The sequence below is a fragment of the Calypte anna genome, chromosome Z (genome assembly GCF_003957555.1).
Source record: "Calypte anna isolate BGI_N300 chromosome Z, bCalAnn1_v1.p, whole genome shotgun sequence".
Classification (NCBI taxonomy): Eukaryota; Metazoa; Chordata; class Aves; order Apodiformes; family Trochilidae; genus Calypte; species Calypte anna.
The window spans coordinates 32,898,236-32,911,680 of record NC_044274.1 but is presented as its reverse complement, the minus strand read 5'-3'; the positions used below and the strand labels follow the sequence as shown (position 1 = coordinate 32,911,680).

At 43.6% G+C, this 13,445-nt stretch overlaps 1 protein-coding gene across 1 annotated transcript; it reads right to left on the bottom strand.

The window, feature by feature from the left end:
• Positions 1–1,703: 1,703 nt before the first annotated feature.
• ZNF367 (zinc finger protein 367) lies at positions 1,704–7,726 on the bottom strand. Its single transcript, XM_030467333.1, has 5 exons — positions 7,183–7,726; positions 6,819–6,969; positions 4,383–4,502; positions 3,826–3,964; positions 1,704–3,397 (listed from the first exon to the last, which is right to left on the bottom strand). Exons 1-5 carry the CDS (start codon positions 7,543–7,545, stop codon positions 3,157–3,159), a joined length of 1,014 nt encoding a protein of 337 aa, XP_030323193.1. The 5' UTR covers positions 7,546–7,726; the 3' UTR covers positions 1,704–3,156.
• Positions 7,727–13,445: the final 5,719 nt, after the last annotated feature.

Below are 13,445 nucleotides of genomic sequence, written 5' to 3'. Positions count from 1 at the left end.
AGGAAGCGGTACCTTCCGCTACCTTCGGGCACCAACCTGCTCCGCTTTTAAAGCGGTCATGGGGCAGGAGTTGAGCTCCTCAAAGCACTCGCCCTCAGGAAAGCGAGGTTTAAACCACTGGGAGGGCATCCAGCCCAACATCCCTGCCATGGGCAGAATCATCTTCAACAAGATCATGTTGCTCAGAGCTGAGGGACAACGTAACCCCGAATGTTTCCAGCGACAGGGCACCAAACGGCCCTCTGGACAACCTTTCCCAGTGTTTCACTATTCTCATTTTAAACTTTTTTTTTTCTGAACATCCAGATTCTTATCTACCCTCTTGTAGTTTAAAACCACTACTACCCTTTGTCCTATCACTAAAAACTTTGTACCCATCTTTCTTCCAGGGGTCCAGGCCGCTCTGTGTGGAGCAAGGGCTACCAACCCTCTCGGGCAAATGCTTTGAAGGAACTCACAGGGGGTTGCTAGGCTGTGAAAAAACTATAAACAGTTGGGTTAATGTGTCAAATTTCAACAAAAAGGCAAAACAAACACATTCCTGCTTCACTGAGTCAAGCTGGCAGACTGCAGAAACAAGGAAGAACCCACACGTTTAATAATTAGCAAACAGCACACCCCAAACTTGAAAATCAAACCCAATTTTTATTCAAAGCGTCTATTAAAATGACTCTGCTGATGTCATGCCGAACTACAACTTAATCTTATGAAGCATTGGACACTTAAAAATTTCTTGTATGCAATCACTTCTTAATAAAGCCAAAAGCAGACTTCCACAACCACTATTTTTTTACTTGGTATTTTACCCAAAACTTGTCATGACACAAAACTGCTTGAGCTGTCTGAATTTTGTCTGCAGCCAAGTACAATTTGGTGTACTTGTCATACTTGAAGAAATACTGTGTGAGTTGCCCAGTGCATTACAGATGACTGAGGAAAACAAAAAATAAAAAAAAGCTAATAAATTATGTTACGAGTTCAGTCTGCAGCTGGCTGGTAATTACAGTCTTGTACCCTGTGAAATAGTACTCAGTAGCAATGTTGAGTTATGATTCAGAAGTACAACATTTATGCTCAGGGCCTATTTTGGGATCAGACTATTTGCATGCAGCTAACTGAATAGTCAAAAGCATGTCATTTATTTGAGAAATTCCAAACCTACCCACATGAATTACCAGTTTTACATAAGCTAGAACAACTCCAGTGTTTCATATTTTTAAGTCTAAAAGCCTTAAACCAGAAACAAATGAGCCTGAAACTTAAGATCTGAAAACAAAAGATAACCGTATCACTGGTGTATAATTATTTACATATAATGCAAGAGGCTGTTTTATTTAAATAACTCACTCTTCAGTTAAGTGCATCAATATGACTTTAACGAATTGGGTTAATGAGATTTTCAGCCACAACAGATTATCAGAGAACATAATCCAGCAGTTTCTGGTGTAAAATTGCACCACTTTCCTGCAACAGCTGTAAGCATCTGGTCAGTCCATACCAAGTTATTGATAAAATTATTTAAGCGAGAGGGAAAGTGGACTGCCTTCTCACCTGAATTTCCTGACCTTCAGTGAAGGAGTTAAAGCAAGTAGGTCAGCAAAACCTCTAAAGCAGTAGCTCAACAACAACAAAAAAACAAAACAGAAAAAAACAACAAACAAACAAACAAACAAACAGAAAAAACCCCAAACAACAATAACAACAACAACAAAACCCACAACACAAACAACACACAACAAAACATCCAATCTGAAAAGAAAGTTTTGTTAGCATATCAGGAATCTCTGGTTCCCTTCAAAGCAAAATACAGCAAAACATCATCATGAGACAATCCTATTTCAAAGTATACAGCATTCACGTAATGACAAGATAGCCTGCCTAACATTTTATATCAACATCTGAGTACTAGACAGCATTCTGTAACTTTGTTTATTTGAGAAATACATGGAATCACACTGTTAACACGCTTGCAACTATCTTTGGAAGCCTATATTCTAGTTGTATAATGAATATTTTTCTGCACTCTTTAATTGATAGCTGTGCTACAGTTAGTGAAAATAAAACTGGCATGTTATCCTGAAGTAAAGCAATAAGGTGGCTTTATGCACGGAAAATACGGAGGCTTCTATTTGCTATTAATTATATAAAAGCAATGCTTTAAAACTTAGTGTTTGCTAGTAGGAGATCTAGAATAGTTTACTATAAATCCATACTACCCTGTAAGTCTCCCATTTATTAACAAAATCAAGTGCCAAATCACTACAGGGTCCAAAAGTATCTGAAAAAAAATATTCCAATTGTTTACCTCTGTCTAGACTTTGCAAGAGTAATCATTTTCAGATATACCAAACAATGTGCAAAATTTCCTAACATCACGTTAGGAATAACAAGTGCTACCAAGAGATTCTGCTGAAATCAAATCAGAAAACATAAAACAGCAAAGTCAAGTGTCATACCTTGAGCAGTCCCAGTGAAGATCCTGCACAATCCTAGTTTCCTGCATGAAACAGTTTCTTCCCCTCTACAAGCTAACTAAGCTTTGCCTTTTGCCTGAGTGATACTAGGTAAAAATATACTGACATTACAAAACCTTCGTTTCATTGCTGCTTAATATCCTCAGACTGACCACTTAATATAAGTTTAGTTAAATAGCCAGATATATACTTTTCTTTTTGTCAGTCAAAGATATACTGACATTAGAAAAAATTGGTTTCATTGCTGCTTTATATATTTAGACATACCACTTAATATAAATTTAGTTAAATAGCCAGATATACACTTCTCTTTTTGTCAGCCTTCTTTGGCCACGTGTACCATTCTGCTAATCACAAACACTTTGTTCGGAAAGTGCTTTATATGAAAACTGCTTCAAACAAATGAGTTAACCTTGCAAAATCTAGCTTCCTACAATGCATAAATTTGTCAACCCTGCATTATGCAGTCCTATATTTACAAAATACTTAGAAACTTTACATCTGTCTTTTACCTTACAAAAAGTGCAATTCTCTCACCCCATCTTATGAGGCAACGACATTCTTCATAAATTCTACAGAATAGCAGCCTATAATAAGCAAATAAGGTGCTTAGCTTATGCCCAGCATCTAACTGGTTAAGTACCACCAGGAGGTACATTTTGTACAGGCAGACTGTTGCTATCTACTGCCGCAGGGGTGCCACAGCTAGGTTTGCAAGCTCGATGAGAGCCAGTGCACCATGCAGGCGTTCGCGCTGCTCCTGGAGGCGGCGGCGGCGAGCAGCTGAATGCGCACCGTTTTTCTCTTCATCATCCTCTTCATCAGACTGAAGATACTCCATGGGGTCCTGCTGCTCCTGATCTGTTTTCTGGATTGCTTTAGTTTTCAAAGCAGGAGCACGCTGCTCTCTGGTCTCCCAGTATCTACAAAACCAAATGTGAGGAATGCTTTTGAAAACCCAGAAAACTGACTCAGATTGACAATTCAAAGTCGGCAAAAGCCTTCCAAGTACTAGTCTGCATCTGACTAAGCACTGAATTTTGCTTATATTTTTTAATTTAAGCTATCAGAAACCACCTTTATTCAGTATTTTGTATGTAAGGTGCCCAAGTGATGGACAAAACCAACAAAAACAACAACAGCAACAAACAGAAGAAAAAGGTTTGCAAGGAACTGTGTTTTGACCAGGAGTTGGCGATACTCTTTTAAGGAAAGACAAGGCCAAGCTGATCTGTACTGAAGGAACAGCTCCTTTTGGTTTGCTGTAGGTCTTTTGCCCCCAAGAATAAAATGCTTTCTCAGACCAACCTTGCAAGTATTTAGAGAAAAATGGCACCGTGAGGGAACTTACTTTGCTAGCCACTCTGCCACAGCTTTATTGTCAGCCGTCTGGTTCTTACTCAGGCTATCTGTGAGCTCTTCCCTCTTCAGTCGGGCATACGGGTGTTTGGGGCAGTGACGGTTTGCATGGGTAAATCTGCTTAAGCAACCTTCAAAAACACAAAGTGGCAATGAAGAACACATTATGGAAAGCAGCCAATCCATGAGTACACATAACACCTGTGGGATGAAGGTGCTGCTGAATCTAGCTTTCCCCCCCTCACAAAACCCTCAGTATGCTTGAAAAAAGCAAGCTCCAGTTTCAAGGTTCATAACATGCCCCATCATTTTACATATTACTATCAATTCACAGAATTACTGATAACCTACTTACATAATAAAAATGCAATCCGTAGATACAGATTTGCATGATTATGCAGATGCTTCGTGGCTCCTCCCTTCCCTAGAATCTCCTCCAAATTAAAAACTGATGCTTTTTATGGGTCTTTGCCATGTGAATGTGGACATATTCCCAATATTAGACTGACCCCAGTTCTGAAAGCTGCCAACTGTTCTCTGATGGCTCACCATTCTCTGAGCAGACGAAAGGTTTCTCCCCTGTGTGGAGACGCTGGTGAGTTTTGAGCTGCCCGCTCTGAACAAAGGCTTTCCCACAGTCTGGGTAGTCACACAAATAAGGCCTTTCACCTTAAAAAAACAAAACAAAACAAAAAAACAACAAAACAGAACAAGTTTATGAAAGCTGAATGTAAAAGAAGAGCTAAAGTATCCAGTGGTGTTTCCCAGCTCCAGACTGAAAAAAGCCAGCTCTCTACTTTAACCCACTCAGACACTTGCACCTACTTAAAAAACACCTGGTGTATCAAGTAGCAGAAATACACTTTTGCCCCAGCAAGGTGTTTACTTCAAAGCACATGCTCAGTGATGCTGGACAACAGAACTTGATCAGTGAAAACCAAACCAACCAACCAAACAACCCACAGTCATATTCTTCCTTGTCACATTTTTTTGATTTTTGATTTTTTTACATAAGCTTTTACAGGACTATGCACCTCTAGAGCAAGAAACATATGAAGTGAAATGAGTAAATGGACAAGTAACATCACTCAATTCATAGCCAGATAAATTTTGTCCTTAACAAAGACTGAACTAGGGTAAAATAACTGGGATCAACAGTGTAGTAACATATAAAGATGTGTAAATATCTCACTGGGGAGGACTATTTCTGAAAAGCTGTAATGGACAAATAGAGGTCACAAGAGAAATTTCTTCCATACTTAAACCAAGTAAGTCTTCTTTGGCCAGTCATCAAGGAAGACTTTCCCAGGCTAACTACAAGCAGAGAGATAGCAGGTGCCTCCTCCTGCAAGAGGATCTGACTGTATACAACTACACATACACCACTCCTTAGGAAAGGAGATGGAGCAAGGGCAGTGCAGACTTAGTAAGTCACAGGAGTAACACCAGGGCAAGCTCAGCTAAAATGTTCATGCAGGCTCAACTCCAAACACAATTAAGTGCCATGAAAGCATCTCTTGACCAAAAAGCACAAGGAAACTGCTATTTAGCATCAGCATTTAGGCCAAGTGCAAGGTCCTGTACATGGGTCAGAGCACATACAGGTTGGACAAAGAATGGGGAAGAGCCGGGGAGAGAAGGTCTCAGGACTGCTGTTTGATTGAAAGCTCAACATGAGCCAGCAATGTGCATCCCAGAAAGCCAACCATATCCTGGGCTGCATCAAAAGAAGGGTGCAAAGAGGTTGAGAGAGGCAATTCTCCCCTCTCTACTCCACCTGGAGTACTGTATCTAGTTCTGGAGCCCCCAGCATAAGGACATGAACCTGCTGGAGCTAGTCCAGAGAAGGATGCTGGTCAGAGGGCTGGAGCACCACTTGAAATAAAGACAGGCTTAGAGCTGGCATTGTTCAGCCTAGAGAAATGGGCCTGCAGGAAAGCTGGGGAGGGACTTTTTGCAAGGGCATGTAGTGATAGGACATGGGGGAATGATTTCAAACTGGAAGATTCAAACTGGTAGATTTAGGTTACGCATTAGGAAGAAATTCTTTAATGTGAAGGTGTTGAGATACTGACACAGGTTGACCAGGGAAGTTGTGGGTGCCTCATCCCTGGAAGCATTCCAGGACAAGGGGAAATGGTCTAGCAGGAGGTGCTCCTGCCCATAGCAGTGGCATTGGAACTGGTGGATCTTTAAGGTCCCTTCCAACCCAAACCACTCTTTTTTTCTGTAACTTGAGTTAGAAAAAGAGATCACAGGAACCAAGGTTTTTCTGGGGTTTTGTTTGTTTGGATCTTTGGGGAAGTGCTGATGACTGTGTCCATATTGTGACCTGTACCAGTTCACACTTTACTGCAAATACAGAGGCAGGATGGGACATGAAGGAAAAAAATGTGTATCCTTGGCTTAACAAACCCCAGCATCTTCAGTTCAGGCTCCACGGGGTGTTAAATGAGCTGATCCTACATTTTGACTTAACTGCCTTCTACATACTGTTCAGTTAAGTTAGTGTGACAACTTCCACATCAGAAAATTAATTCTGGTTGTGGGAGAAACAACTGGATGGTGATTTTAAGCATCTTAACTCTATTTTTCATTAAGCTATGTTTCTAGGGTGTTAGGCTGCCCAAGTTGCTAGCTATTTTTTAAGTTACTGTTTCATCTCGCAGCTGAACTTCAATTGCTGTGTGAAAAGGAAGGAAACAAATCACAGAGAAGAGGCAGTCAGTGCTCCTGTGTACCGAGCATCAAGCTGAGGGAAAGTTCTCCCTTACATAGTAAGCCTGTAACAGCAGATATTTATATATATTTACACTATTTGCCTATACTGTTGTAGCCCCATCGTTGATAAACTTTCTCACGACACAGACAGCTACTATTGTAACTGTTTATCATAATTAAGAATTAACATGAAGAGCATTTGCGTTGCTTTTTGTTTGTTTGTTTTTTGTTCTGCCTTGTTTCAACTTGCTTCCCTTCACTCACCGGTATGAGTTCGTTTGTGAGCCTGCAGCGACTTCTCCCGTGGGAAGACCCTATTGCAGATATTGCAACGTATCCTGCTGGACGAGTGCTCTCCCTCGCTGATGAGGTCACGGACGGTGTCTGCTCTCGGCCGGCCACGCCTTATCCCATCCTGCGTTGAAGCAATCACGGAACTGAAGCCCCGCCCCGCCCCTACATCCCCGCAGCTCTCCCCGCCAGACGGCGGAGCCCGCGCCCGCCACCGCCGGAAGTGACTTCATTTAAATCTCCGGCAGGGGCGGGGGAGGAGCGCGCGCGGCGCGGAGTCACGCTTTAACTCCGCTGCCCGCCCGGTGGCCGCAGCCCGCCCCAGCCCCGCACTCACCTTCAGGTGCCGGTGCCTGCTGCTGCTGCCGCCGCTGCCGCCGCTTCCCAGGTTCCCCGTCTCTTCCTGGTCGCTGGCAGTGGCTCTGCCCGTTCCCCCGCGGGGCGGCGGGAGGGTCGGGGGTGCGGCGGTGCCGCCGGGGCTGAGGGTCACGTTGTGAGCGTTCTCGCCCCATCGCCAGGGGTACACCATGAAGTCGCTGAAGCCGGGACTGGTGGGGACAGGCGGGGCGGGCGTCGGCTCTTCGCCGCCCCCCCGCGAGGAGGGCTTGATGGGGGTGGTTTTAATAACGGAAACAAGGACGCGCTTCGGAGATTCCTGGCAAAAAATCGCCGGGGGACCCGGCGGCAGCCGCTCCGCCATCGCCGACCCCCGCGGGCTGCGGAGTGAGAAGGGTGGTGAGGAAGCGAGGGCTCTCCTCGGCGACTCAGCCCCGCTGTCCAAGCCCGCGTCCGAGCCCGGGGGAGGGAGGGTTCGTAGCGGCACAGAGGTCCCGCGGCCGCCGCCGCCACCTGCTGCCGCTGTGGCCCGGGTCAGCCGCTCATCGCCGGGGACGGCAGCTCCCGGCGAGGTCTCGGTGCTTTCCCTCCCCTCCGCGGCCACCCCCGAGCGGATCCGCCAAGTCAGCGGCGGCCCCCGGCCATAGCAACGGCCGAGATGGAGCAGCCGCAGCCTCCCCGCACCTGTCCGAAGCGGAGCCGGCCCCGCAGGCAATCCCGATCCCGGCGATGCCCAAGGAGGAGCCTCCACGACCCCTCCGCACCCACAGCCCAGGCCGAGCCACAGATTTTCCCGCGTTACATTTCGCGCCTGGGCGTAACCAATCACCCAATCCGGCGCCAGCGTCACCCAACGGCGCTTCCCGCCGACCAACCGCTGGGAAGAGACGGCGGCGGCTCCGCCCCAGAGGGCGGAGTCCGGTGGGGACGCGGCTTCGCTTCTGCCGCCCCATTGGGCGAGCTCCCAGCTCACCGGCGGAATTCGAACCTGAGTGGGCTCGCGGGCCCCTAGCCCGGTCCCGCCCGGTCCCGCCCAGCCGTGGCGCCCGGCCCGGCAGAAGAAGCCGATTGGCCCGCCGGGACGGGGGAGGGAGGAGGGAGAGAAGGGGGGGCTGGCTATAGCCGGGGCTGCCTGGGCCAATGGGTCGCTACGCGTCACGTGGCAGCTGTAAAAGCCCCGAGTGACGGGGTTGGGTTCGGCTCGGTTCGCTGCGGTGGCGGAAGCCCCGGGCCCCGCCCCGCTCCGCCCCTCCCCTCTCTGTCCTCCCGTCTCTGTCCTCCCTCTCCCTCTTCCTCTTGTCCCCGCCCTCTTAAGCCCAAAGTGCTGCCCGCAGGGAGGCTGTAAGCCTGCGTGGGTGCAAGGCTCCCACGGCCACTGGGGTTCGTCACAGCTTTAGCTTGATCTGTGTGGGTAAGCGGTGTGTGGGTCATGTGTAAAAGATTTGGTGGCAGCAAGAAATTATATGGAGATAGACATATGCTGGTCTGCCTTTAGCTGGTGAATATCTCAAACAAGTTTTATGTTTACTTTTTTAAGCCAGAAGTAACCACTGTGCCTCATTTACTGAATCCTTTGGAAATATGGTTACTTGAAACGAAAAAGCTTTACCTTTACTGGATACAGCCATACTTTATTTCGTGCTGGGCTCCTCCTTTTCATAGCATCAGATCTTGCTGTTCTGTAGCAGGAGGAAATTTCTTGGCGCTAGGTGTGGGCCCTTTATGCTTGCAACTAACTAGGAGCATTTTACATTAACATGATAATTTGCCTCACTTTCTCACCATAACACTTTTGCTGACTAGCTACAGGTTGCAAAATAAATAACTCACACTTCTGACATTAATAGATAGGTCTTGAGGCAAAGTACAGAGAAGCCACAGAGCTGTAATAACAGTGAAGATTTTTTACCTTTGTTCAATGCATTTTGTATGGTGTAGAGTGCTGCTTTGTAAGAATGTTAGCTGCCGGCACTGCTGATAGGAACAAAGTGCAAGGGGGAGTAAATTTGCAGTGTATGATTACTTACTCACACCCCCGCTGGGTAATGGGAAACTCCTACCAATTCTTCCAACATAGAGACTGTAGTACTAAGCATCCATCCACCCAGAGACTGGCAGCCCTTTCTTTGTGAATTACAGTTCATTTTGACACATGTATCCTTTTAAACCATCTGAAAACAACTACCCTGGTTTTTACTTAGGTAAATTCTTACACAAAGTAACGATTACACAAAGTAAGCTTCTCAAACCTTGTGTGAAGTGTTGAAGTCCTACAACTACTGCCAGGTCAAAATGGAAAGAAAACTCTAAAGCCTGCAACTCCTGTTGCCAAGATGTGCAGCCAGGTTTCCAAGTGCCTATCTAGGGCCTAATTAAAAAGTTTCAGCCCTAAACATAAGCAATGAAAGAAAGTAAAAGAACTATGTTTTCAAAGGACTGTTGATATAGAAGAACATGTTAAAATCTATTTGGGGAAAACAAACCACAACTTGTTAATATAGTTGTATCCCAAAACCAAACTTTGAATATACTTTGTAACTTTCTAAAGCTACCAGACAGACACTTCAAGCAGTATATGTATCTGCTGAGGAACTCCACTAACATTACGATTTAGTACATAAAATTGTAGATGTTGTCAACCGTGAAATGGTTTGCATGTAACTGGGTAAGTCCATGCTTACCCTGTGCCACATCAGTTTGCACATTAAATTTTGTAATGACATTTACAGGCTTGGCAGCAAATAAACTTCTTTAGGTGGATCTTGTAGGTTTGCTTTTTGATTTTGTTTTTGTTTTCTAATAGCAAATAATAAATTTTAGTTAATGGAGGCAGCACAATAAAAAAGGAAGAGGTGAGTTGATTATATTTCTGGTATTTTAACTGCTCTGAACAGTAGTGTTTCATGTAGTGTCCTGGTTTGGGCCAGGATAAAGGTGATTTTTTGTCTTGTACTTTTTTGCTCTTAGCTGAGTCTCTTTAAGTAGTTGCACTTGCTGAAATTAACAGCAAGTTTCTCAGACAATGTGTGCTTCTAGGATTGATAACACTTGATGTTTATAGTTACTGCTAGAGACTGGTATGCAGAGCCAAGGACACTGCTCAGCTTTGAGGAAAACATTTTACTGTCCAGGAGGATAAAGAGGTCCCACCTGAGCCCTCCTTTGGGGAGGAACAGACAAGATAGATGCCAGAATTGACCAAATAGAGTATTCCATCCCATATATGTCATACTCAGTATAAATTTGAGGGATCACGAGGGTCAAGCCAGACTTCTGGATTTCTGGATTTCCTGATTTGCTGCTTCCCTTCCTTCACCCGGCATCCTGGAAGGATTCCGTCTTTTCATCTGCCTGTGGTCCTGATCCGTGCCAGCCCATATCTGTGTGTTCCTGCCTCCAGTTTCTGACAGCTGCTAACTCCAGGAGTCCAGCCTGGACTTTCCCAGGGCTGCCCTGCAGCCTCGGTGGTGACGTGAGAGTTACTGGGGGAGAGGGGGGAGGAATGTGGTATCCATTTTCCTGTATATTTGTATATATTTAGTAATTTTTCCTATTTATCATTACTGTTTCATTAAAGTTGTGTAGTTTAGTTTCCAACCCATAAGTCTCTCTCCCTTATTCTCTCTCCTTTCTCTATCAAGGAGGAGAGAGTCTGTTATTCGGTTTAGTTGCCGGGCCACTGTTAAACCGTGACATGTAGTAATAACAATGACCAAAACCACTGTAAAAACAATGACCTCTCTGTCCAGATGCCACTACTAGTGGAGGAGTAAGAATACACAGAGAAGGGTGTGTGGCCTAAAGGGCTTAGAATACACTGCTTTTCAATACATAATGATATGTATTAAACTAATAGTTCCTGTCGAAACAGTTCTAAAATTATTATCGGGGCTGAATTAACACTGAATGTTTGTGCTTGATAGTATTTTAATGCTATGCAACTAGCTTAGTATATAAAAGTGTTAATAATTTCTTTTTGTGTAGAAACAAGAAAAATTTCTGAGAGGTGAAGGACCAAGATAATGAAACATTATGCAACCTACAGTCACATCAAATTGTACTTATTTTTCCAACAAAGCATACCTTTTATTACACACAGCATAATACAGAAATAATGAAAGGATAAGGTGCAAGTATTCAGCAAAACAGAAGGGAAAAGTAGCTGTGTTCCATCTGTCTAATTAAAACTTAAGGACATCACGATTCAGGAGTCTGAGGGTAATAAACTGACACAGAAATAAAAAGTGGAAAAAACAACTCTCTGAGGTAGGTCAATGCTATATTTCTCAAACTGCAGCAACACATAGGTTAATAAGGAGGGTAAAATCTTCATCGATGAAGAAAGAGAAAAGATACTTTGTCTCTTGTGATATTCCAAAGTTATATTTATTTTTATAACTCTTCTGAAGCTCTGTGAAAACAAAAACTCCCCAGAACACTTTATCTCCAATCTTGCACTGAAATTTTCTGAATTCCTTGTATTTGTCCCTCCAAAGACATGATGACCTTCAAATAGCTATTAAAGTTGCAAGCACATTGTCTCTACAGTAAATAATGACACACCTTTGACTGCCATTTTTCATATACAGCGTAACTACAGAAGTCTTTGGTTCCAGGTTGTAGCATATTTTAAATAAAAATGTTTTAAAAACTTCTCAGAAGCTTTCTGGAGGACATCTAGTTGTTGACGAAACATCTGTTTCTTGAGGACATCTAGTATGGATGCTGCAGTCACCTTTGGTGATACTGTTACCATTTAAAATTAGCTCCCCAAACCCAGACAGAGATACTTCATTTAGGAAGGAGACATTGTTATTTATTGGAGATTTGTACAAAGTTGGATGCTGGGTGCTTTCCCACAAATGAAGCACCCTGAATAAGATTTTCCACTATTTATTTAAACATGAAGTTATTAAGGTAGTAAGCTTCCAATTACAACCATTCCTTACAGTGATTGGTTAGTGATTTACAGTTATAATATAGTTACATCACTGTTTCTATTATCATGCGTGCACCAGGGGAAGGGTCTTTACTTGGGCAGAGGTCTGGGGGTGTGATTTTTACTATAATAATGGCATAAAAAACAGACAAGTTCTCCTAAAGGGCACAATTTCTCAAGTTCTATAGCTCAAACTGCCCAAGAAAGGTTCAGCAGTCAATCTTCTTGATTTTGATTCTTCTTTTTCACTTCCTGCGGTCCGTAGTTCCAGTTGTCCATGTAGATCTCCACATTTTTTCTGTCAAGTTGATGATTTATGTGAGATACCCTCGATTAATTGCCTCCTCCAATGCCTAGTTATGTCCCTGCTCAGTGATATCTCTGGTACTAATAGTGGGTTTTTCTGAGTACAGTTTTATTTGTGTATATACAGAGTGCATCTTACACAAAATAACATAATTCTAAATTTATGAGTTTTATTTTTACAACACCAAAAGGCTTTGCAAAGGCCTGCAAAAGATTTGGTGCTCTTTTTTTGTTGATGTACCATGGCAATGTATTTCTCCAGACTGGAACAGGACAAAGTAGTTTTCCAGTTCTTTCTTTTTGCTCCATATACATATAGTTTCATCTTCCTATATAATAGATCAACTTGTCAGAGGCAAGTACAGTTGATCAAGTAAAATTTATCATATTAATGGAAATATCTTTAAAGATATTTGTTTCTTTTTAGTTAGAGCTAGCTATTTTTTAAAATTTAAGAACTGTGCAGAGATAATGATAATATATTACTTACTGAGTTAGAATTCTGCACTTTAATTTGAAGCATGTCAGAGACTAAGAGATCCAATGTGACTACCAGAATTTCATAAAGCCGTTTGTGAGCAGACAATACCTCTAACTAAGTTGCTGTAATTTCCATTGATGTTAAACTGTTTGTGATTAAGCTGGAACAGGCACAGCCTAATGGTATTAGTTTTATACTGTCACAAGCATGCCCCGCATAAGTGGGTCTGTGTACAAGCTAGGAGACACATAGTGATCAGGCTCAGGGTTGCAGAATAGCATGTACCACAGTTTGTTTTATAATGGTGTGCCCAAAGCTATCTGCGCTCTGAGAGGGAGGGGGTGGTTGTTAGGCTGCAAGTGCTATCTCTGCAGCTGATAGAGGGGATGTTTTGACTATGCAGCTGCCTATCCCCTGTGAACAAACCATGCTGAGTATCCAGAAGCTTTTGCACTGATGGTCCTACTGATAAACCTGAGATAAGCAGGAGGACTTGCAGCTCAATCCAGGCATTGCTGGCTGTGGCTGACAGGGCTTC

Coding starts and splice junctions, on each gene's coding strand:
- ZNF367 (XM_030467333.1), bottom strand. CDS start 7,545: ATGGCGGAGCGGCTGCCGCCGGGTCCCCCGGCGATTTTTTGCCAGGAA. Junction 3,965..4,382: donor TTTCGTCTGCTCAGAGAATG/GTGAGCCATCAG, acceptor GTGTTTTTGAAG/GTTGCTTAAGCAGATTTACC. Junction 3,398..3,825: donor GTGGCAGAGTGGCTAGCAAA/GTAAGTTCCCTC, acceptor TTGGTTTTGTAG/ATACTGGGAGACCAGAGAGC.